Source organism: Mytilus edulis, chromosome 1, assembly GCF_963676685.1.
Source record: "Mytilus edulis chromosome 1, xbMytEdul2.2, whole genome shotgun sequence".
Classification (NCBI taxonomy): Eukaryota; Metazoa; Mollusca; class Bivalvia; order Mytilida; family Mytilidae; genus Mytilus; species Mytilus edulis.
This window is the reverse complement of record NC_092344.1, coordinates 40,510,100-40,534,137: the sequence shown is the minus strand read 5'-3', so window position 1 is coordinate 40,534,137 and position 24,038 is coordinate 40,510,100. Positions and strand designations below refer to the sequence as shown.

Below are 24,038 nucleotides of genomic sequence, written 5' to 3'. Positions count from 1 at the left end.
AGCCTGATCTCTGCCAGACCAGATCGACTTGATCGTATAGGAGTCGTAGCGGTAGTCGGGCATTGATCGGGTATGTACAATTTTAGTATAAAATATCTGATTTTTTTTAAGATGACCCTTGTCCGTCCGTAATTACGTATACGTACGTCCCAACAATTAGTTTCCGTTCTCTAATTTTATTTTGCCTCAACCAAATTTCATGAAACGCAATACAATAAAACACAGTTCAAGTGCGAATTTGGGTAGTGTCACTTTTACCGTTCTTGAGTAATGACTCTTTATAACGTTATATGCAAGCTGGGAAATTATCTGTGTCGATCCAAGGAACACGTTCCCTGTTTGTTTGGTTAGATTTAGTACTTTACAGAAGGTCTGAGTAAAATTATATATTTAAAATATCTACATGGAAATAAAGCAGTTGGATTGTTTGGCAAGGTGGTTAGAGCTTAGATAGACAGATTAATAGCTGCGACAGAGCATGAAGAGAACGTAAAAACAAACAAAAAGGGGTAGACAGCAAAGGGTGCCGAAAAATCTAAATAATGCAGTGGCTAAAAAGGCGAGCACTGTGTGGGCAGTATAAATAGTAATCACAAAAATACTAAACTCCAAGGAAAATTAATCGGAAAGTCCCTAATCAAATGGCAAAATCAAAAGTATTAGAGACTTGCAGGAGCTGAAAAAAGAGGATCTCAATGGTTATAAAAACTTCCTGACAGTAAAGTAGGACGCTGATTTGTTATGGGAGTTACTGCTCTTTTTCCTTCAAAATGAGATTTGTCACTAGATTAGTACTGATGATAGATAGCAATATGCAGAAAAATTATCATCCCATTTTCCTTGCTTTCTTACAAATTAAGCCTACTGTTTTTGTCATATACGTGCATTTGTATATAAACTCATCATAGATACCAGGACTAAATTTTGTATATACGCCAGACGCGCATTTTGTCTACAAAAGGCTCATCAGTGACGCTCGAATCCATAAAAGTTAAAAAGGCCAAATAAAGTACGAAGTTGAAGAGCATTGAGGACCAAAATTCCTAAAAGTTTTGCCAAATCCAGCTAAGGTAATCTATGCCGGAGGTAGAAAAGCCTTAGTATTTCAAAAAATCCAAATTTTGTAAACAGTTAATTTATAAATATAACCATATCAATGATAATTTATGTCAGCATAAAAAGTGCAGACTACTGGGCTGGTGATACCCTCGGGGAAATAAATCTCCACCAGCAGTGGCATCGACCCAGTGGTGTAATCAGTATTTTCCATAGATCTGTTACCCAGTAGTTTAATGGTTCAAGATATTTTTTGTTGGTGTATCCATGGCAACAACCTACCTTTTTTACTAATATATTGCACAAAGTGGGTAAAGTTAACGTTGTCACATATTTTCCCAAAATTTGACCAAAAATAGATCTAAAATTTCAATCCCCTTGAGGATACCTTTTCTGAAACTATCACGAATTCAAGTAAAAATCATTTGTCTTTCGTCTCAATTTGTTTTTATAAAATTGTATCAAAAAGCGTATGAAAAAAAGTGTTTGTTAACATTCGACCGTACGGTGACATATAGTTGTTAATTTATGTGTCAGTTGGTGTCCTGTGGAGAGTTGTCTCATTGACAACTATACCACATCTATTTATTTTTATACTACAAAAATTTCTGGACATACGGAAAATACGAACAGTCAAACAAACATTGCCCATTAAACAGCTAAAATATAATATTGATGTTTTTAAAAACTAACTTTGAAGGCTACATTAGTCATCAGCTGTTTTTAAAATAATGAATTTTAATGCACAATTACTTTCATATTTGAAAAATCTTCTGGGGCCAAAATGCAGAATCTACTTCACTTCCGAAACACCTGCGATCATCCCAGGTTTTATTGGGTTTCGTGTTACTAAGTTGACATGTCAAAAACTCTCCGGTAGAAAGTCAGATCGATGACGACTTAGGTAGACCACCCCGAACATTCTTGTCGATTGAGACAAACCAAGTCTCCCGATCGCTTAACTTGTCTTGATCGAGTTGGTCTGATCGGCAGTGTGAACCTATCTTTTACGCGAACTGGTCTTTTAAAGATCGATTCAAATAAAGATCGATTCAATTTTGTTGCCAGTGTAAACGGGGTCTTATGTATCTAAAAGAGGGGTGAAAAATAGATACCAGAGGGACAGTCAAACCGATAACGACACGGCTAAGCAATAATAATAAAAAAAATATAAAAAAACAGACAAATATTAGTACAATAAACTCATCATAGATACCAGGAATAAATTTTGATATATACGCCAGACGCACGTCTCGTCTACAAAAGACTCATCAGTGACGCTCGAATCCAAAAAGTTAAAAGGCCACATGTGGAGCAGGATCTGCTTAACCTTCCGGAGCACCTGAAATCATGAAATCGTGATGTTCAGTCTTTAGTTTTCTATGTTGTGTCTCAGGCATAGATTACCTAAGCTGTATTTCGCAAAACATTTAGGAATTTTGGTCCGTACTGCTCTTCAACTTTGTACTTTATTTGGCGCATGTTATTACAAACCCGGGAAATAGTCTAATTCGCTAGGTCACATTCGTGGTGAAAAGGGAAGTGGATTGTAGTTACGACATAAGGAACATATCCGATACCATCTGTGAAACGGTTATATAAATGTACCTAATATAGCAATACTGTGACATTTCGTGCAATCTCGATTTCACTTTTCTTATTCGTCACAAATCGGAGTTCGAAAAGGAATGAAACATGTGTTTTGTTTTAATTTAACATTAACATAACTATTATAGTTGTAATACTTTATTCCAAAAGCAAGTACAGCTTATAGGATATACAGTATATATACAAATATTGACAAATTAATTATGCATTCACCATATCACATACACAGACATATAATAATAAAATGGTAACTACATTTACATATATTAAATCACTCTTTTCCAATACAAATTGAATGTTAAGTTTAATGCAGAGTATAAAATAGAAGCAATTTGCAACTGTAGTATTAAAAACAATATGATATAGTTAAAATCAGAGGTAATTTTTTTTTTGTATTTGGCACGAAATATTTAAATGACGCGGTAAATATTACCATTCCTAAGTTTGATAGCCTCATACAAAAAAAGGTTGATATTTTTTCTGACATTGACCTAATAATTAAATATTGTGTATAGATGTCGATTCTATCATGTATATTGAAGCATTGTATAAAATTATTCGCCTGAATTACAATAAAACAAAGAAATGTATCACCTTTATTAAATACCCTGCCAAGTGGGATAATAATCTCATCTTTTAACGTGTGTTGTCAGAACGAACCCAGTGAAGATTGTATTCTCAAATGAAGTGTCATTTTGAAGAAAAATAACTTGAGTAAAGAAAAATGCTTCTTATAAGGAATTTATGAATGGCGCTCATTGGGTTTCTTATCGCATCAGTACTCATTGTTTCATCGCAAGGTTGGTTATGATTTATTTTCCTTCTTTTCCTATTAAATATTTAATTTTATGATATGATTTTTATTTTCTATTTATGAAGATATATTACATAAAAGCTATTAGCTCATTTCGTAACATTTTTCTCAGGAACTACAATACAAGGATTTCTGAAATTTGGTTTCAGGGTATATATAAGTCATTTATACCGTGTGATGCGTTTTCAGATTCATCACTCGACAACTCCCTGTTACCGAACACTTACATATTTACACTATTAAAATTATCCACTTGCGGCGGGGTATCATCAGTGAGCAGTAGCTCGCAGTTTTACTTGTATTCACTTGTTTAAATAAACATCAGTGCTATAGCTTGTCGGATTGTCAATATATGTTTTCGTTACTATAACATATACAATGAGTTTTGCAGTTAAAATCTTTATGCTTTCCTCCTTCAACCCAAACAAACAACGAGAGGTTTACCTTTCACTTGAATGAATCGGCGAGTATCTCATGTATTTAACATTTATTGGACTATTTGGGCAATGCATAAATGAACAGAGAAACAAGAAATTGGATTGCAATATTTTTACTTATTCAGAGTAAAAACGTTTCTCATACAAAAATAAACAATATATACATATACATTTTCCAACAAGATAATAACAGAGACATATAATGTATTATATGTCTCTGATAATAATGAATGCAAAACATAAAACGATAATAAAATAATACAGAATACAATAGCTTGGCCTAGGAAGGGGTCAACTAAGCCATATAAAGTATAAAGATATAAAATGATAAATGTAACACATGCTACATAAGCATACAAAAATGAAGATGGTAGCCAACAAACTTAATAAACTGGCGTTATTACCGAAAAACATTTGTAATCGACCAAAAATATATATGAACATCTAACCAATATCTTAAATAAAAAGCTAAAGGTGTTGAAAAGGGGAAGGAGGGTGGGAAAGTTTATAAAATCTCAAAATAAAAATCTTGTTTACAAAACTATCGATCTGTAGATAAGCAAGAAAGTGTAATAAGATACATAGTGAAGAAACTAACCAATAGGCATCCAGTCAAAAGAGCGTAATGCAGGGGTTCCCCAAAGGATTATGAAAATAATCAAAAAGAAATGAATTATAGTTTTCGTCGTTTGCATAAAATAAGTTATTAAGATAACTTGCCTTTATGCTTTCCTCCTTCAACCCAAACAAACAACGAGAGGTTTACCTTTCACTTGAATGAATCGGCGAGTATCTCATGTATTTAACATTTATTGGACCATTTGGGCAATGCATAAATGAAAAGAGAAACAAGAAGTTGGATTGCAATATTTTTACTTATTCAGAGTAAAAATGTTTCTTGTACAAAAATAAACAATATATAATATACTGTATACATATACATTTTCCAACAAGATAATAACAGAGACATGATAATAATGAATGCAAAACATAAAACGATAATAAAATAATACAGAATACAATAACTTGGCCTAGGAAGGGGTCAACTAAGCCACCAGGAAAGATGCAATAAAATAAATCTTTCCTACCCCACAAATGCAAAATCTATATTTTTCATTCAGTTATTTGTATATTAACTTTCAGCGGCAGACCCAATTTGGACAAACTTACCTCATAGTATTAGCATCAATGAAAATATTGCTGCATCAACATCAATTTATCAAGTAGAAGCTACTGACGCAGACGTTGGCGATAGTTTAACCTACAAACAAAATCCTAAAAATACAAACTTTGACCTTACCGGTCAAATATTGACAATCAAGAATGTTCGAGATTTTGAAACGGACCCAAATGTGTATACGCTTACATTTAAGTACGTTTAATGTTTAATTTTCCTTGTTCATATGGCATAATTCTCTTTAATGTACACCGTGTATCTTTGAAAGCTTTTTAATCTATATGCAAAATATTTTACACAAACTGTCAGAGGGTACTTACTTAAAGTTGAAACGTGCGACATGTTCTTTTTTACTTAAGCATAAAGTTTTACTATGTGCATTTCTTTAATTTTTTGGGGTATAAATAATAGTAATATATATCACTGAATCAAACGATTTGTTTTGTTTGCAAACTCCACTTAAATATTTGCTAATAAGCTGCATTTGTTTTTATTTATACCTCAATAGTACAACATTACTTTTAATATGTGTCTGTTTCACAAGGGTAAACGATGGATCAGCAACTGCAACAGCAACGCTCACTATCCATATTCTGGATGTAAACGAGGCAGCACCAGTAGTTTCCGGTGCTTCCGGAAGTGTTGACGAAGGAAGGGCAATAGGATCAACAGTTTCTATCAGTATCAGTGCCAGCGATACCGATCCTTCTGACATACTATCGTATAGTCTATCTGGTAAGATGGAAATATAGCAATCAATAATTCTACTTCACAAATTACTCGTGTTTCTTTTACTTGTCCATAAATTTGAATGACAAGCTAAGAGTAGGTGCAGAATACAATGTACCTATTTAAGGTTTTCAAGAAGGAGTGTTATTTTAAGTAGAAACTATATAAGCGTCAACAGTTAAATTTATTTTTAATTCATGTTTTTGGTTGCATCGTATGCTTTAAAAAACGTACTACGTCCCTGTCTTAATTTTTTTTTTTAAATATGATTTTGAAGTTATCCATTTGAAAGAAATGTATTATATTTAAAAAAAATTAACTGTCCCAGATAACGGCGTTTTCTCCTGTGACTCCCTAGTATTCAAGTCCTTAAGTCAAACAGCATTTACTCATTCCCAAAGAAGTGAAAATGTACATGTACAAAAATGTATGAAGCTGGAGATTCAAACGTGCAGATTTGTAAGTTGTTGGTTGCTCATATGAAATAAAGCGTCTGCAAATTAAAGCGAAGTGTAGACACGGATGATTGACGATCACTCGAGACTGCACGTGAGTTAATCAATGAATTTAGCCTTTCCGGTTATTATAACTACAAAGCACTTAATGATCAATGATTAAATATTCTTAAATGAGTGTCATCAAGCAACAAACACAAACTTTTAGCTACTTATTTACAAGCAGAACCAAATACAATGAAAGTCCCAACTATGTACTGGCTTCCGAAGGTACACAAAAATGGCTAGAGGTATAGGGGGAGGGTTGAGATCTCATAAACATGTTTAACCCCACCGCAATTTTGCGCCTGTCCCAAGTCAGGAGCCTCTGGCCTTTTTTAGTCTTGTATGATTTTTAATTTTAGTTTCTTGTGTATAATTCGGAGTTTAGTATGACGTCCATTATCACTGTACTAGTATACATATTTTTTAAGGAGCAGAAGGACGCCTACGGGTGCGGGAGTTTCTCGCTACATTGAAGACCCATTGATGGCCTTCGGCTGTTGTCTGCTCTATGGTAGGGTTGTTCTCGCTTTGACACATTCCCCATTTCCTTTCTCAATTTTATAATACATGACAAATAAGTATATCATTTTCAGCTGAACAAGAATGTTCTAATAACCCAGCATTTATTTACAAATTGAAAATTTTACACATAAAAACGGTTTTTGTTTGTTGAAAAGGCCATATTTTAAAATTGGCCAGAACTAACATTGACAATATATACAATCACATCTACTTTTAGGGACAGATGCAGATTATTTCAATATAGATTCGTCAACAGGGGCGATAACGACAAGATCTGTATTTGACCGAGAAGTCACGGCAACATACACGGACTTGTTACTTTCAGTATCTGATGGTTTGCATACAGCAACAGCAAGTCTCACTATAACTATTAATGACATTAATGATAACACTCCTGTATTTGGTTCGTCGTATTATTTTGGAACTGTTACAGAAAATGCTATAAGTGGTACGTACCATAGATAATCGAGTTGTCATACTGCAAGTTGTACGTATAATTTGATGTCGTAAACTATCACTGCAATCCACAATTTAAAGTGTTATCATTGTCTGTCTGAACGTCCGTACGTCTCGTAATTGGTTTCCGTTCTTTAACATAATGTAAGTTTCCTCGACCAAATGTTATGAAACTTATACACACTGCTTACTGAGACAAACACATTTCAAGTTTAAAGGATGGCGCCACTGTTTCCTTTCTAGTCAGAGCTATTCCCCTTTTCAAATGGAAACATAACAGATTTTTTTGTTTCCGTTCTCTAACTTTTGTGACTCAACGAAATGTTATGAAACGTATTCACAATGCTTATTACGTCAAAACTCACACCAAGTTACAATTTTAATAGCGTCACTTTTACAGTTCTTGTGTAATGTCCTTTTTATAATGCTATGTGCAAGTGGGGGGATAATCGGTGTCCCGTGGAAATATTCTTCTTTTTCTTTTTAAATATATACACATGGAAAAAAGTATTGCAACACCCTGATTTTTTAAAACTTGAAAAATCAGCCTCTTATCTTGGATGGAATATGATAAAATATTTGTAAAATAATATTGAAACGTAGTTAATGATAACATTGGCATTAAAACGAACAAAAAATGTATGAAAAAAAATGATTTATCTAACCAAAATTTTTATAACAAAATGAAGTGTTTTTTTTTGTTGTACAAAATGAAGTGGTTTTTTTGTACAAAAAAATGCATTTTACAACTTTTACTGTAGTCGAACTTTACAATGTCAGATATTTCAAAATTAATCTTTAGATGATTGTTCACATCATGGTTGGTCGTTATACGCCAAAGAATTAGTACTTTATGCGCAGCCTCCATTCAAACGGATAATCGCATCTTAACGTCTTCAGATTCCTGCCATAAGTCGACTAATTTGTTGCTTAGGTAACAGCAACCATTCCTGATGAAGGGTATTGTTTATTTCATGACGTGTTTGAACTGGGGTGTCCTTTCGTGCACTGTACGCCTAATAGTGTCCCATATATGCTCGATATGGTTCACATTCGGGCTACGATCGGGCCAAGGAAGATAAACCGAATTCCATTGGAACAATGAATCTTCCTCCACGATGCTAATTTCCAACTTTGGTGAGCTCTGCACTATATTGGATACGGACAACTGTGTGTCTGTTCGTAGGCAAAGGTCCCCGAAATGGTCTTATCGCACGATAACCAGTAGCGATGAGCTGATCTCGAACAGTTCTTGTTTAAAAGGCTCCTGTATGGTCATCACTCTCTTTTTAGGATTGTATTGTTTGCAATGGGTTTCCATCTGACCAACCTTTATTATGCTTGATTTTCCCTAGCAGATGTTATAAGGGGTCTTCTTGATCTCGGAAGGTCTTTAACATCGTTTGTTGACTGATTTTTATTCTCAAAACGACTTGTGGAATGGTGATGACCAACACTACGTGCAATTGTCACAGCGACATACCTGCTTCTCTGATACTGATTAACTGCGATCTTGCTGCAGTTATGAGTTTTGGATGATCAATTACAAGGTGCCAATCACATAACTTTATAAACTTGGTGATTTAAAGTGTTGAAAACAATGAGGATAAAACATCTGTTTTATTGTTTACGAGTACAGTAGCTGCATGTGCAGATAAGAACTTATCGAGTCAATATTTATTGATTAAACTCGGTTGATATTTAAATAATGTTTAACTAGTTCTGGTTCAACAAATTATATCACAAAGCAATAAAGACTATTTTTTTAATTTGAATTTCAATTTGGTGTTGCAATACTTTTTTCCATGTGTATAGCTGAACAGATGGAAAATGAATTACCGATCTTGGCCAGAATTTAATGCTGTTTTTTCAGAAATTTACATGTAATGAAATCACGTGGCGATCACATTTTGCTTGAACCAAGGATTGAATTAATTAGATTGTCTCTTTCATTTTGTAAGAATTCGTTTGATAACCAAAACGTCATGTCTACAGAATAATTATAAATGTTATTAACTTTTTTTCAAATCTGAAAGTTTCAATTTAAAAAAAATTTCGACAGAAGTTGTGTAGTGATATGAGAGCATTATCATCCCAAATTAATTGTATGGTTATAGATGTCGGTTTAAGGAGGCAGACATAAATTAAGGGAAATAACTCTTAAAATCATCCGTACGTTTGTGCCAACCATTTTCATTAATTAAGAATTGAATGCTCTTTTTTGTAAATTTATTGGGATGTAAAAGCGTTGACCGAAGTACATTTTGTATGAAGCGCGGAAGCGCTTCATACTAAAAATGTGCGCACGGTCAACGCTTTTACAACCCTATAAAGTTATAAAAAAAAGCATTCAATACTTATAATTACATTTTTACCTATAGGATCCTGAAAACACGCCTTTTATCAAGTTTTTATTTCATTTACCTGTGCACTTTATTGTGGGACCTCGTGTCATCATGAATGAAAAGTTTTATTGTGTGATACAACTGCTTAAGGAATAACACGTGATGTACAGTTAGCCAATCAGAATAACGTATTATAGTGAAACATACATTTAATGTAATTATATAAAAATGTGAACGCATTCTTTTATTGCATTTTTTTTGCGGTATATATGTAAAAGAGGTTATATATCTAACAGGAACAAGTGTAGCAGCTGTTTCGGCATCTGATAGCGACATTGACATAAACGCAGATATCACTTTCAACATCGCAAGTGGTGACACGGCTTCGAAATTCAGTATATCTGGAAATGACATAGTTACTACAGCTACTGCTGTAGACTATGAGGCGGAAAAATCGTTTACTTTGATTATCAAGGCAACGGATCAAGGATCACCTGCAAATACAGCCACTACAACTGTTAAAATTTCTGTAAGTTAAATACATTTTTAAGTGACCTGATAGGTTATTGGCGAAGGAAATTAGTTGTTTTTCTTGACTTCAATTATACCAAAAACTATTCATTAATTTTCGTTTTATAATACTGCATGTACAATCATTAAAAGGTTAATCAAATCGTTTACATGTTTTGATGGCGTCTTTGTTAGAATAATTTGTATGTTCAAGGAATTTTTAGTGATTTGTGTTGTATGTCTGTAATGCATGGTTTCATATGTTTGCATGCTGTAGCCCTTTTTACAAAAAATCGTACGTGTAAAATTTATCGTAAGTCTAAAATATTCCTTAACAATTTAACTAAATATTTTTATAGTAAGATTATTAATTTTACAATTAAGATTTTTTGTGAAAAGGGCAAGTGGATCCCAATTTTTGTCATATTAACATATAATGCCTGTTTAATTGTGTCTTTAAAACGGAACTGCATGTATAAATAACGGTGATACAAACTGGAGTTTGAGCTAGCTATAAAAACAGGGTTTTACCTACCAATCTCTGGGAAAATGCTTGTATTAATTAAATGACTTTTTTTTTACTTGTTTCGTCGATTGGTAATGTTTGATTCTGTTAGTTTTTATTGATATTACCTTTTAAATTTGTCTTTGAGATCGGTGTTTTTGTTTAACTTTTTTACTGCAGCTAGCAGTTGTTTTTGGAAATTCGTTTAAAAAAAAGTATCATTAAATTTAGAAATAGTAGATGTGGTGGTACTATCCAAGAGACAGTAACTCAACAATAAAAATAACAACCAAGTGTCTGGAAAAGTAGTTAATAATTTTTACCGGGACTATCAAAGATTTAACTTCAATGATAATTATTATAGCACGTTTAATATCGCAGTCGTGCTGCTTCAGACAAATGACAAAAATCAAAACCTAACAATATGTTAACAAAAGTTTTGTTTGTATTTCCATACTAATACCGTTTAACATTTAACCGACAAAAAGTCAATTCACATATACATGTACAGCTATAGTATCATTAAGTTAGACGTCTAGACGCTCTAGCTGTTGCTCATTTGGATGCTGAAACTAGAACAATACATAACATAATGCATTAATTAATCTTAGGAAGTTGCAAACATTAATAAGTAGTAGGGAGAAAAAAAACATTTTAAAAATTATATTTGGTTTTTGCTCATAGTTGAAGACTGTACACTGACCTATAGTTTTTAACTTTTACGTCGTTTTGTCTCTGGTGGACAGTTGTTTAATTGGCAATCCTACCACATCTTTATTGTTCTCTGTCATGCGAGTACATGAGTAAATGTCTGGTCTGTTCATTTTTAAAATTGTGAATCAAAATTATAAGATTATCTTCTAATTTTTGTATTAACACATTAATTAGTTAATGAACTTAGTATGTCTATGTGTGTACTGTGCATATTTGCACTATTTTGTAAAATGTTTCTAAAAGAAGTAGACGGATAGTAAGTTAATTTTTTTTTTAAGTTTTCGCTTTCTCGATTTCGCGTTTTCGCTTTCTCGATTTCCCGAATTTGCGTTTTCGCTTTCTCAATTTCTCGATTTCTCAATTTCTCGATTTCCCGATTTCTCGATTTCGCGTGAAAGTGAAAGAAGAAAACGCGAAAATGCGAAATGGCCGCATCCGGCCACCATAGATTTGTTTTAAAAAAAAATGAAAGAAAAGAGTTTATCTTTTGATTCCAGGTGACTAATGTTAACGAATTTCCGCCTGTATGGAGCACATTTACCCCTCCTTGGATAGATGCCACAACACCCTTCAGTTTATCTGAAAATGCAGCAGTAGGTACAACAGTTGTTACCATAGTAGCAACTGATAACGATGATGATATAGACGGGGAGGTGACTTATGAACTTGGCACTATTTCAACAAGTAAATAATTTGACCAATAAATATATTTATAGTATATAGATATAGGAAGATGTGGTATGTGTGCCAATGAGACAACTCTCCATCCAAGTAACAATTTATAAAAGTAAACCATTATAGGTCAAGGTACGGGTTTCAACACGGAGCCTTGGCTCACACCGAACAGCAAGCTATAAAGGGCTCCAAAAATTACTAGTGTAAAACCATTCAAACGGTGAAACCAACGGTCTAATCTATATAAAAAACGAGAAACGAGAAACACTTATGAATTATCTTATCATTTTTATACTGGCTGTAGCAGCGTTAAAGTTTTACCTTTTTCTATCTCGAATGAAATGTTGACGTTAAATGTCTAATACTGGTTATTTTTACTGTTACTTACTCTATCATAAAATTGAGAATGGAAATGGGGAATGTGCCAAAGAGACAACAACCCGACCATAGAACAGACAACAGCAGAAGGTTTTCTTGTGTCGATTTGGAATTTTCAATGGTGAAGAATCTTCGTTGAATATCGTACTATGCGTTGACATTTTTTTTAATTACTGTCATTAATTTAATCAGATCGTTAGAGTAACATTTTAGTGAGGCTTTTAAGGTTTATAAAGTATACCTACTGGAATGATATGCATAAAACCACTTAATTAAGATATCAAATCGTAGGTCGTGTAAAGAACCCATATAGGCCTCGAACATAATTGTATAGACACTTATTGTCGAAATGCGCATCTTGTGCAGCAAAATTGGTATCGTATGTATGGTGCAGTGAATAGTGTTCCTAGTGACACATTTGCAATATCCCAAAATTTTTATCTGCATGTCCTTTCGATCACGGATGATGTGTTCTTACAAATATTTTCCATTTACCCCTTCCCCTTGATTTCTTTTATATATTTTTCATTTGTAATGGGTTTAATTTTTTAACAATATCAAAGCTCTATGTGTATACTTTGTATTTTATTTGCCTTTTAATGTTTGTGTGAGTATTACTTTAAGGTTCGGGAGGTGGATCTACAAGTGGTCTGTTCCGACTTGATTCTGTGACTGGTGCACTTTCAACTATAGACGCATTTGATTATGAAAATTCGGATGGCATTAGCTATTATGATATTGTTGTGAAGGCTAAAGATGGCGGTTCAACTATAAAATCTACAGATAGAACTGTACGCGTCGAATTGGTTGATTTTAATGACAATGCCCCAGCTTTTTCCGCAACCAGTTTTACAGCAAGTATATCAGAAGTTGCAGCGATTGGAACAACTATCAAAGAATTTACCATAACAGATGAAGACTCGTCGACATCAAATACGTTTAACATTGTGAGTGGAGATATAGGTGGGTTCTTTGAGTTTGATGCCAATAAACTAAAGTTGAAATCAGTAATTGACCTTGATACTCCAACATCAGCGTCAAATACGTACACTTTACAAATTACAGTAACAGATGGTGGAACGCCAGAACTAACAGGGACGACATATCTTACCGTATCTGTATCATCTTCAAATGAGCATGCACCAACGTTTCTTACAACTACCATCAGTCAGACGGTTTGTATACTTTAAAAGTTACTACATTTGCAATGAAAACATGTGACAAGTTGTTTTTAGAAATATTTAAACATTATTTTTACCTTCAATCGATAATATTAGAATAACTTGTTGGTTTGAAATTAAAGGGGCACTATAGTTACGAGATATATGAAAAATATGAAATATGATTTGTTTGTTCAATCAAAAATGAAAGTGAAATAGTTTGAATCCGTATTCATGTTATCTTCAATAACCTCTTAGCTAGAGATTGATACCGCATGCATTGCGCGTGTTCAATTATTTAAATGAAAAGAATGTCAATATTGAACGTGAAATAATTTAAGGTAAATCAAATATATTGACTGATTCGATCCACAAAAAAATCATTCTAATACAGAAACGACCATTAACATATATTTTTAATCTATAGCATGAAAATAAACAGACCTAGAAATATCCAAATGCACGAGTCTGGTATCTATTTATATCTATATTTATGTATTATATATCGCTTTCATGACAATCGGAGGTGTTCAGGGGTCAAATCGACAGTTAATTAGATGGCGTCTAGACTAAAATACACACGAAACAAAGCTACTTATTATCGAGCCCATGCCCGCTATGTTGTTTATTTTAACTTTTTTTTTTTAAATCAGATGAATGTTTACATAGTTATAAATCAAATACTAGAATTTGAGTCAAATCGGTGAACATGAATTTGACATATAATTCTCCCTTAAAACTTGTCAAGTGCGTTTTTGATTCGTCAAATATTTTATAATGACCCTGAACACGATATTTTTCATAACGCTCATTCGGTACCTGGTAATTGAATATAACTTATGACTTTATTTTACAGGTTCCTGAGTCAGCGCTAGTTGGATATACAGTTACGATTTTGTCAGCCACAGATAATGATTACAGCGAAGATGGAGATATACAGTACTCAATTGTCTGTAAGTTTTTTTTCATTCTTTAGTGTTTGGCCGTTGCATTTATGACAGTTTCATAGGCAAAAAAAATAGTCAGGCGGAGAATGAGGAATCCTTAAAATGGTCAATCTAAGGGAGCTACCATTTTGATTGTTTTCTATGTCATATTTAAAAGATTAAAGGTATGAGTAATTTAACATTGTGCCTTGTTCTGTTTTTTTTTAGAATTAAAACAACTTAGTATCTTCTTTTTTTTGTTTCATTGCTATTTTTTCAAATAACACTACAGGATTTATTTTTTTAAGGTGTAAGATGTTGTTCAAGTAATTATCTTAAGAGCATCATTAATTTTTTCCTGACCATGTGTTCCTTCAAGGACGTCTCACTTTAACATAAGGATGGTTTAACAAAGCACAAATACTGAGTTGATTAAGAGTTGTTGGACTAGAATTGTAAAAACTAGGACATATTGAATATGTAAATAAAGACAGATTTGAGATATGTCATTAAGACACCAACCATGATACAACTCAAAAGGCCCTTCGAAACTCCGAGAAAGAATTCACAGACTGATATACTAATTTAATGAATATTTTACACACTGATTTTTGTAATTCAATAAATCTATATAAAATGATAATTCTGACTTATTCATTGACGGACGTATCAATCGTACCTTCTTTTAATTCCTATTCTGTTCATTATTTCTTATGCAAGTTTAAAGTTATTTTACATTTCTTTACACTGTTAAAAAAATAAACAATTTTAATATACAATATACTTGCTGTTGTAGCTGGAAACACTGATAACTCCTTCCGAATTGACGAAACAGACGGGAAACTTACTCTTATAAAGACACTAGACTATGAAACAACAACATCGTATGTTCTTCACATTAAGGCTAAAGATGGCGGCACTCCGGAAAAGTCTGCTACCTGTACAGTTTCTGTAACCGTATCGGACGAAAATGACAATGAACCAACATGCACAACATTGTCAGTAATAACAATTCTAGAGACAGCTTCCGTTGGCGATACGGTAACTTATTATTAAAAATATTAGATTAGAAAATATACATTCTGATTTCACAGAAACGTGTAAAAGTGTTGGAACATTTTTCTTATATACGATATAGACTTATAAAATCCAAATTTCAGTAAGATTTTCATATGGCAAAATTTGGGGTAATTTGCTAATTTGCATAACGGCCATTTTGCCTTATCATGACGGAAGCCATTACAATAGGATTATATAAGCCCCTTAATTAAAAATGCCAATATGCCAATACCTATGTCTGTCGAATGAACAATTTGTTCGCATATAGGTGCCTTGAACATGTTTTCAGGCTTCTGTCCGTGTACAAATGGACATTGTCTACTCTGAAATCTTTCGGCCTTTTTAGTTTAAAAATCGGAAGCGTAACCATGATAGTATAATTGCTATATAAGATCAAATAAAATGACGGAAAATCGTAAAATAGCAATATTCAAAACAGAAATACATATGAACGAAGATATTGTTCATGATTTGTTCGCATATAGGGAAACACCTTGTAGGTTGAATTTTATAGTTAAATAACACTTAACTTTACCTCCTTTTAAATTTTTTCGGCCATATTCTTTTAAAAACATGATGATTTCAACCTTCCCATTTCGTAAAAGTCAAATTTTAAGCATTTTCCCTTAGAATTACACAACATTTTTTGAAAATATCCGCTAAAGAAAGTTTTTAGAGATACATTAGTTTTAGATACATGACGGAAAAGGCCTGGATTATCCGCAAATCTGAAATGAATTATATTTCTAATCTTAAAGCTAAGGGAAGTAAGTTGATTAAAAGGGACAAAGTCACGTGGTGCAAATCATTTGAATAAAGTACCATTAATTTTGTACAATTTTCAAATTTAATCATGTCAGTGAGGTTAAAAAACAAGTAGGCAAGAGAGGAAGTCAAACAAATATGAAATATTGTATTAACAAGTAAACTTTTTTCTGTATTTTTTTTTTTTATTTAACAAAAATAATAGATAAAAAAGCTCCATCTTTTAAATGTATGTATCGATATATTTGTAAGGATGTGTAATAGTTTATATATTGTTTTTAAGATGTCGTCACTTAGTGTTCGATTTGTCTTGGTTCTTGACGAGTATAATTATAACCAAATATTATCCGCCTTAAAAAATACAAATTGAAACTAAAAAATACGTCTGGAGTGTAAATAATTTGTATTAATGTATATAATGCAAAATCATACCATTAAGTAAAGTTCTCACCAGTAATGTATGCTAAAAACGTTAAAGAACAACAAAAACATTCAGTTGTATACATTTATAATTCATATGCCCAGAAAAATGTTTGATATTATACAAAATCTGTTTGATGTTCGACTCCAAAGTGTTTCGCATTCTGATATAGTTCTGATTGTTTTAAGCAACAACAAAACATAAGATATACATGCGACTACAACGAAAGCTACGTACGCACGTGTAGCATATTACTAGTTTGCGTATGATACTCGGGAAACTTATTATAAGAATTATTTACTTATATATTGTAGGTTACAACTTTGTCTTGTAATGACCAAGACGGAGTCGGAAGTTTATCATATAGTACAACAGAGACAAAATTTTCTGTTGTTGCAACATCGGGACAAGTTACTCTTGCAGATTGTAAGTTGCTTATATTCTATTTGTCCTATCATATTTGTTGAATGTATAAAAAGGAGATGTGGTATAATTGCCAAGGAGAAAACAATCGGACAAACTTATAGATATAATTTCGGATATTGCAAGTCACAGACTTTTCAAACCAGTCCGCATTGCATTTTCCAAAGGTCTTGATGGCGTCAACTTGGGCAATATCCTTTACCATAAATTAGTTCAATCGAAAATACCTCATTATTTCAAAGATCAGTCTGTACTAAAATTTTCAATTACAAACACGTTTTGCAGGATCTCAATATCGATGACTTCAAGTCTAAACCTCCTGATTGCACTTGTGCTAGTTCCCAATTCACATATAATCCGACTGGCCACGTTATTACCGGTGACCCCAACATTGTCAAAAACAATTCTCAGCGAAATGTGTTATCGAAAGGTCCGAAATATCGTGAGCCTAAATCCATCAATTGGAAATACAACTTCAAAACTTTAATGGATTCAGTCGAGAATTATGCCAGACAGTGGGTTAAGTGCAAAAAGGAAGACATAGACACTCTTTCCGAATGGATTAAGGCATTGAGGTCGTTGATACAAATCATAATTAAGAAACTGATTGGGTCTATCAATGCCCATGCTACGTCAATCTTTAAAGACCTAAATGTTGCAAAACACTTATCCTACCTCCATGACAAATATGATGTTCCTCGCAGATAAAGACCCAAATAACATCGCTTTTGTGTGTAAAACTCATTACATTAACTGCTTGATAAACGAGTTAGGTATTGACAATTCACTTGGAAACTCAACATATACCCTCACGACACTTACCAAAGAGGAAATCTTAGATAATCATAGGTCTGTTCTATGTTCCTTTGGAATTTTAACCAAAGAGGATGAACTAGATCTTCCATCCCTGTATTGGATACCTAAACTACATAAGTGTCCTTACAAAACAACGGAAAATATTGCTTGGTCTTCCAAGTGCTCCAAGAAACCTCTTTCTAAATTATTAACATCTATTTTATCAGCAATCAAAGACGGGCTTCAACGTTATTGTGAAACTGTCTATTCTAGCGGTGGATTGAATCAGATGTGGATACTTAAAAATTCCAAAGATCTTTTAGAGTACATACAATCTAACTCTCTTTCATCTTGCAATAGTATTTAAACATTTGACTTTTCTACACTTTACACAAGTATTCCATGTTCCAAACTAAAAGACAAATTGAAAGAGTTGGTATTGCCTTGTTTCATTAAAAGGAATGGCCAACGTAGATACAAGTATCTTGTCTTAGGGAGGGATAAATCCTATTTTGTAAAGGATCACTCTGATTGAAACAAAAAATTCTCTGAAACTGACATTATCAAGATGTTTTATTCCTTGATTAACAACATATTTGTTACGTTCGGAGGACGTGTTTTTCAACAGACTGTCGGCATTCCAATGGGAACCAATTGCGTCCCTCTTCTTGCCGACTTGTTTCTTTATTATTATGAGGCTGACTTCATACAGGAACTTCGTAGGAAGAAAGATAAGAAGTTAGCGAAATCCTTTAACTCTACTTTCCGCTATATAGATAACGTTCTTTCACTGAATAATTCAAAATTTGGTGACTATGTTGAACGCATCTATCCCACTAAACTAGAGATATAGGATACGACAGATAAAGTTAAGTCGACCTCATATCTTGACTTACATCATCTAGAAATTGGCAATGAGGGTCGGTTGAAAACGAAACTTTACGACAAAAGGGATGATTTCAGCTTTCCAATTGTGAACTTTTGATTTCTAAGTAGCAACATTCCAGCAGCACCTGCATACGGGCTATATATCTCCCAATTGATACGATATTCCCGTGCCAGAATTTCCTATCATGATTTTCTTCATAGAAGGTTGCTGCTCACAAGGAAGCTATTAAACCAAGAGTTCCAATTGGTGAAGTTGAAATCATCCCTTCGTAAATTTTACGGACGCCATTATGAGTTGGTTGACCGTTATGGCATAACCGTTTCACAAATGATATCGGATAGGTTCCTCATGTCGTAACTACAATCCCCTTCCCTTTCATGAATGTGACCTACCGAATTAGACAATTTACCGGATTTGTTATTACATAAGCAACACGACGGGTGCCACATGTGGAGCAGGATCTGCTTACCCTTCTTGAGCACCTAGAGTTCGTGTTGCTTATTCTTTAGTTTTTTATATTGTGTGTACAAATGTTTGTCCGTTTGTCTTTTTGATGTTTAGCCTTGGCGTTGTCGGTTTATTTTCGATTTATGAATTTGACATTGAAAGTGAAACAAAGGTAAATAATTTGATTAACTGATTCGATCAACACAAAATCATTCTCATAAAAGTAAAAACGACGATAAACATATATTTTTAATCTATAATACAAAATTTAACAGACCTATAAAAATCCAATTGCACTATTTATATCCATGTTATGTTAACATCGCTTATATGGTCATATAAGGTCAACTCGATAGTCAATTAGATGGCGTCTTGGCTAAAATTCACGCGAAATGAAGCTACATCCTATTGAGACCATGTCCTGTAAATTGTTTATTTTATACTTTTGATAGTTTGAAAAAATGTTTTACATTATTATAAATAAAATATGAGAATTTGAGTCAAATCGGTGACCATGAATTTGGCGGCTAATGCCCCTTTAAAGGATCGATAAGTTTACCAAATCTGCATTTGTTAGCTCGATACCGAGGCCTTTAAGTTAACTCATCAGCAGTATATCTTGAATATTACTACTATGTATTGTTATTTTAGTATAATTAATAGCATATTTGTATAACTGTAAACATTTCTCAATTGATATAATATTGTTACATCGATGTTTGTCAGAGGTTAAACAATTACATTTCGAACCATATACATTTCTAGCTGTTAATTATGACAGTACAGAACAGTCGTATGCATATGATGTTACGGTCAGCGATGGTCTTCATTCCACAATTGTTGGTGTGACTGTTAGCATAACAGCAGTTAATGAGTACACACCAAGCTTCACCACTGTAACTGAAACTGTTGCAGAAAATATGGCGGTTGGTAGTTCCATAACAACATTCACAGCAACGGATATTGATTATTCTCCACATGATATTACGTCATATACGATAACAGCAGGTAGTAAACAATACTCTACTTATTGCAGTAAACAATATTATATAATAAAAGGATGAATAAAAAAACTCCATTCAAAATTTCTTAAAAACTTAACTTCACTATGTAGATTTTTTCCTATAACCTCACTAATCCTGTAACGATTATTGTAACAAATTGTTTTATGTAAGCTAGAATCTACCAGCTTGCAAACTTGATAGATGAGGCATAAAAAAGCCCGGATTCCAGATATTCCTTAATATTAACAAACATATCGTCGAGGTTTTGTGTTGCTCAGTCTTTCGTTTTCTTTCTATCTTATGTTGTGTGTGCTATTATTTGTCAAATGTTTTTCTTTTCCTTTTTAAGCAATGGCGTTGTCAGTTTATTTTCAACTTGTGAGAGTGAATGTCTCTTTTGATTAGTTTTGTCTCTCTTTTAATAATTTCAGGCTTTTAACTGTATATAAAGATCAAAATTAAACAGCATATATACAACATAAATACAATACTCTTCCTCCAAAACAACCTGTGTGAGCACATGTTGTCTCTTTGACAGTCTTTTTCAAATATTTGTTCTTCTTCTTCTACATGGTATATAAAGAAGTTCTGACGAAATTCCTTTGATACCAGTTTACATATTTTTGAGAGATGTGATTTCTGTTATAGATAATGCATATTTTAAGGTTTTTCTTGTCGAAGAACACACCGAGGGGTGTCAGGATTGATCAAACGAAAGACCGACCGGAGGGAGGTCTTTCTTTGAACAATCCTGACATCCCGAGGTGTGTTCTACGACAAGAAAAACCTTAAAATATGCATTATCTGACTTATATACCGTCAACAAATATTAATTTTATAAAGTTTTGTAAAATTTAGTATCCTATTTTACCGACAACACTAAAGTGGGATATTCCTTTCTAATGCGTTCAGGTTTTAAATACGCCCTGCGGCTCATTTAGAATGTGAAATAAAACTCACTAAATAATTTAGATATAAACCTTTTAAAAATTATTATCCATACACAATAAAAATATTACTGTAACTGCATGAAGTAAGACACAAATGTATTGTTACCATGCGATAACGGTGTATGACAAATACAAGACACATTGTAATTGTAAGTAATTTATTGTACCACATACAAATGTAGCTTATGGAAAAGGGGGAGGGGTATGTTTTTTTTCTATTTGTTATGTTATTTCTATCGCGGAAAAGTGGTTATTTTTTTTAACAATTTTATTTGAATCGAATGAGATTGTCTTTTGAATAGCAATACATTTTATTAAAAGATAATCTGGATATAATTATATATCCTCCGCACCTGACCCTTTCGTGAGTTACGTTAATGTTATTCAATAGCATAAAAGATTATCTTATTAGTTGATCATTTGATAAAGTAAAAGGTATACGTAAATTTTAAAAAGTTAAGAACTGACACGAAGACGAATATAAATACATGTAGGTCACAGTATGATTTCCTATTCAGTGTGTATCGTTCTGAAATTGCATGAAATATTTGCCACTGGACGTTAAGCAAGCAACCAAAAATCAGTCAACCGTTTCAGTTTGACTCAATAAGATTTTCAAAATCTTACACACGAATATGTTAAATCTGGATTTATTTTATGAAAGTCTACATTAAAATTCATCTGACATATATGATAATGTTTCTTTATTGTAGCGATAAATTAACAAAACTTCACGTTATTTGTTTCTAAAATTAAAATACGGGACTACAATGACGGTTTCTTTTACACCTTTCATCGATTGAACTTTAAAAAATAAATTTCCAAATCGGCAACAAAAAACTATTAGAGGAATAAAGTTTTGAAGTAAATCATAGATTGCATGTTTATCAAGGAAAATAATGACCTCACATAGGTCATTATTTTATGCCTTGAAGCATATATCATTGAAACATGGTATCGTCCGGGTTGATTCTGAAAAAAGAATGACCTGTCGTTCTGAAAGAAAATAACTCCATATAGGTATATAAATGAGATTCTTACCATGATTCTTTCATTCTGAGAATGCAATGACCGACATCTATAGCCTCGCATATTGAGTTTATTGCTTTCCGACTTGAGGAAGTTGATCAATATTTATTAACCCCTTTTGAGAATTCTGTTTTACGACACAACTATCTCTCAAACCTGGCTTCTAGATTTACTTTTAAAATAAAAAGGATATATATACATATGTATATTAAATTCTTGATTTTTATCGATTCTGATAGAGGATTGCAGACTAATAATTAAAGTATCGTTTTAACAGTAAGCAACAGCGGAAGTGACAAGTTTTCAATAGATACAAGTTCTGGAGAGATAAAATTATCACAGTCATTGAATTACGACACTTTAACTCCAAAGTATTATGAAATAACTATTGTTGCTGAAGATGGCGGTGGTCTAAAGGTAAGGGAAAACTTTTCTTCTAGATACATACATGAAAACTTATTTTAAATTTGTTATCTGGTATATTTTTTCGTTTATTTGTAAAATTAAAGAAATTTAATCTCCCAGTTCATTTATATTATTTGAGTTTAACCCGGTTTTGTTTTCTCTCAATCGTTGTATGACATTGGAATATCGGTATACTACTGTTGCCTGTATTTATATGGTATCTTTTTAAATAATGATCTAATGAGCGGATAAAAAAATCCTAGGCAAGTAATACTTATGAATCATGTGCAATATTATGTCATTCAACGAATGCTCTCAGAGCATTATGTAACGAACGAGAGTATGTTTATGTTTAAAAAAAATTGTAAAGTATGTTTTACATTTATTTACTAAACATTTATTAGTTTTATTTTGGGTAATGCTTACTTTTTAGGGCACTGGAACTGTTACTGTGTCAGTTACAGATGTAAATGATAATGCACCTTCATGTCTGCATTCTCTCTACGTGAAATCATTGGCAGAAGACACAAGTAAAAAATAGTAGTTTGATTGATTAATAAATGGAAAGTTTACAATGAAGCATAGTATTTCAATCATATCCAGTCTAATTGGAATATTTTAATATAAAAACAGTGGCTTATAAATTTATAAAACCTTAATTCTAATATATTTTCCAATTGTATTGTTCTTAAATAACATAAAAACGATGCTTGTCTTGTTTTATACTATTCTTTCGAGACTACAATGTGCTTAACTGAGAGAAAAAAGTACTCGTTCAATTTGAATCTGTATAGTATTTTGAATGATATTTATTACTGGAATATCATTTTGTCAAAATATTTCAGAGTAGGTCTTGTATTTATGGATTACTTCACGGTACTTCTCAGATATGAGTCAAGTTTCAAATAATACTTTACATTATAATTCAGATCGACACGTAATCGATTAATAAATAATAACCCAACATTATAAACACGTAAAAATTGAATACATGAATATATTTATCATGCTTCAATTGGATAGACTCTTTAATAGTAAATGTATGTTTGATTTTTAGTTCCATCAACGATTATTAACGATTTATCCTGTTCTGATGATGATTCTGGTGCAAATGCAGATTTAACTTTCACCTTAACACAATCACCTGGATCGGTGTTTTCAATAATGGAATCAGGAACGGTATCTCTTAATTTGATAGGTATAATTATGTTTAGTTGACATTAGTTTCGCATGAAAATGTGACACAAAATTTGATCGACAATTCTTGAAAGCGCAAGGAGATGACAGCTATCCGTTTTACAAGGACAATGTTGTCTTCAAACCATCTCCAAAATTGTGA

General features: G+C 32.7%; 1 protein-coding gene across 1 annotated transcript in view; it reads left to right on the top strand.

Moving 5' to 3' along the window:
- Positions 1-3,323: 3,323 nt before the first annotated feature.
- LOC139482596 (protocadherin Fat 4-like) overlaps positions 3,324-24,038 on the top strand; it is a 40,655-nt gene continuing 19,940 nt past the window's right edge. Inside the window, exons 1-14 of the mRNA XM_071266511.1 lie at positions 3,324-3,464; positions 5,059-5,287; positions 5,637-5,827; positions 7,061-7,291; positions 9,941-10,173; positions 11,871-12,057; positions 13,051-13,601; positions 14,443-14,539; positions 15,309-15,553; positions 17,072-17,183; positions 20,077-20,319; positions 22,572-22,711; positions 23,133-23,229; positions 23,757-23,897. Of these exons, the coding sequence (XP_071122612.1) occupies positions 3,413-3,464; positions 5,059-5,287; positions 5,637-5,827; positions 7,061-7,291; positions 9,941-10,173; positions 11,871-12,057; positions 13,051-13,601; positions 14,443-14,539; positions 15,309-15,553; positions 17,072-17,183; positions 20,077-20,319; positions 22,572-22,711; positions 23,133-23,229; positions 23,757-23,897 (2,749 nt within the window). The 5' untranslated portion in view covers positions 3,324-3,412. The remainder of the gene's footprint in view (positions 3,465-5,058; positions 5,288-5,636; positions 5,828-7,060; positions 7,292-9,940; positions 10,174-11,870; positions 12,058-13,050; positions 13,602-14,442; positions 14,540-15,308; positions 15,554-17,071; positions 17,184-20,076; positions 20,320-22,571; positions 22,712-23,132; positions 23,230-23,756; positions 23,898-24,038) is intronic.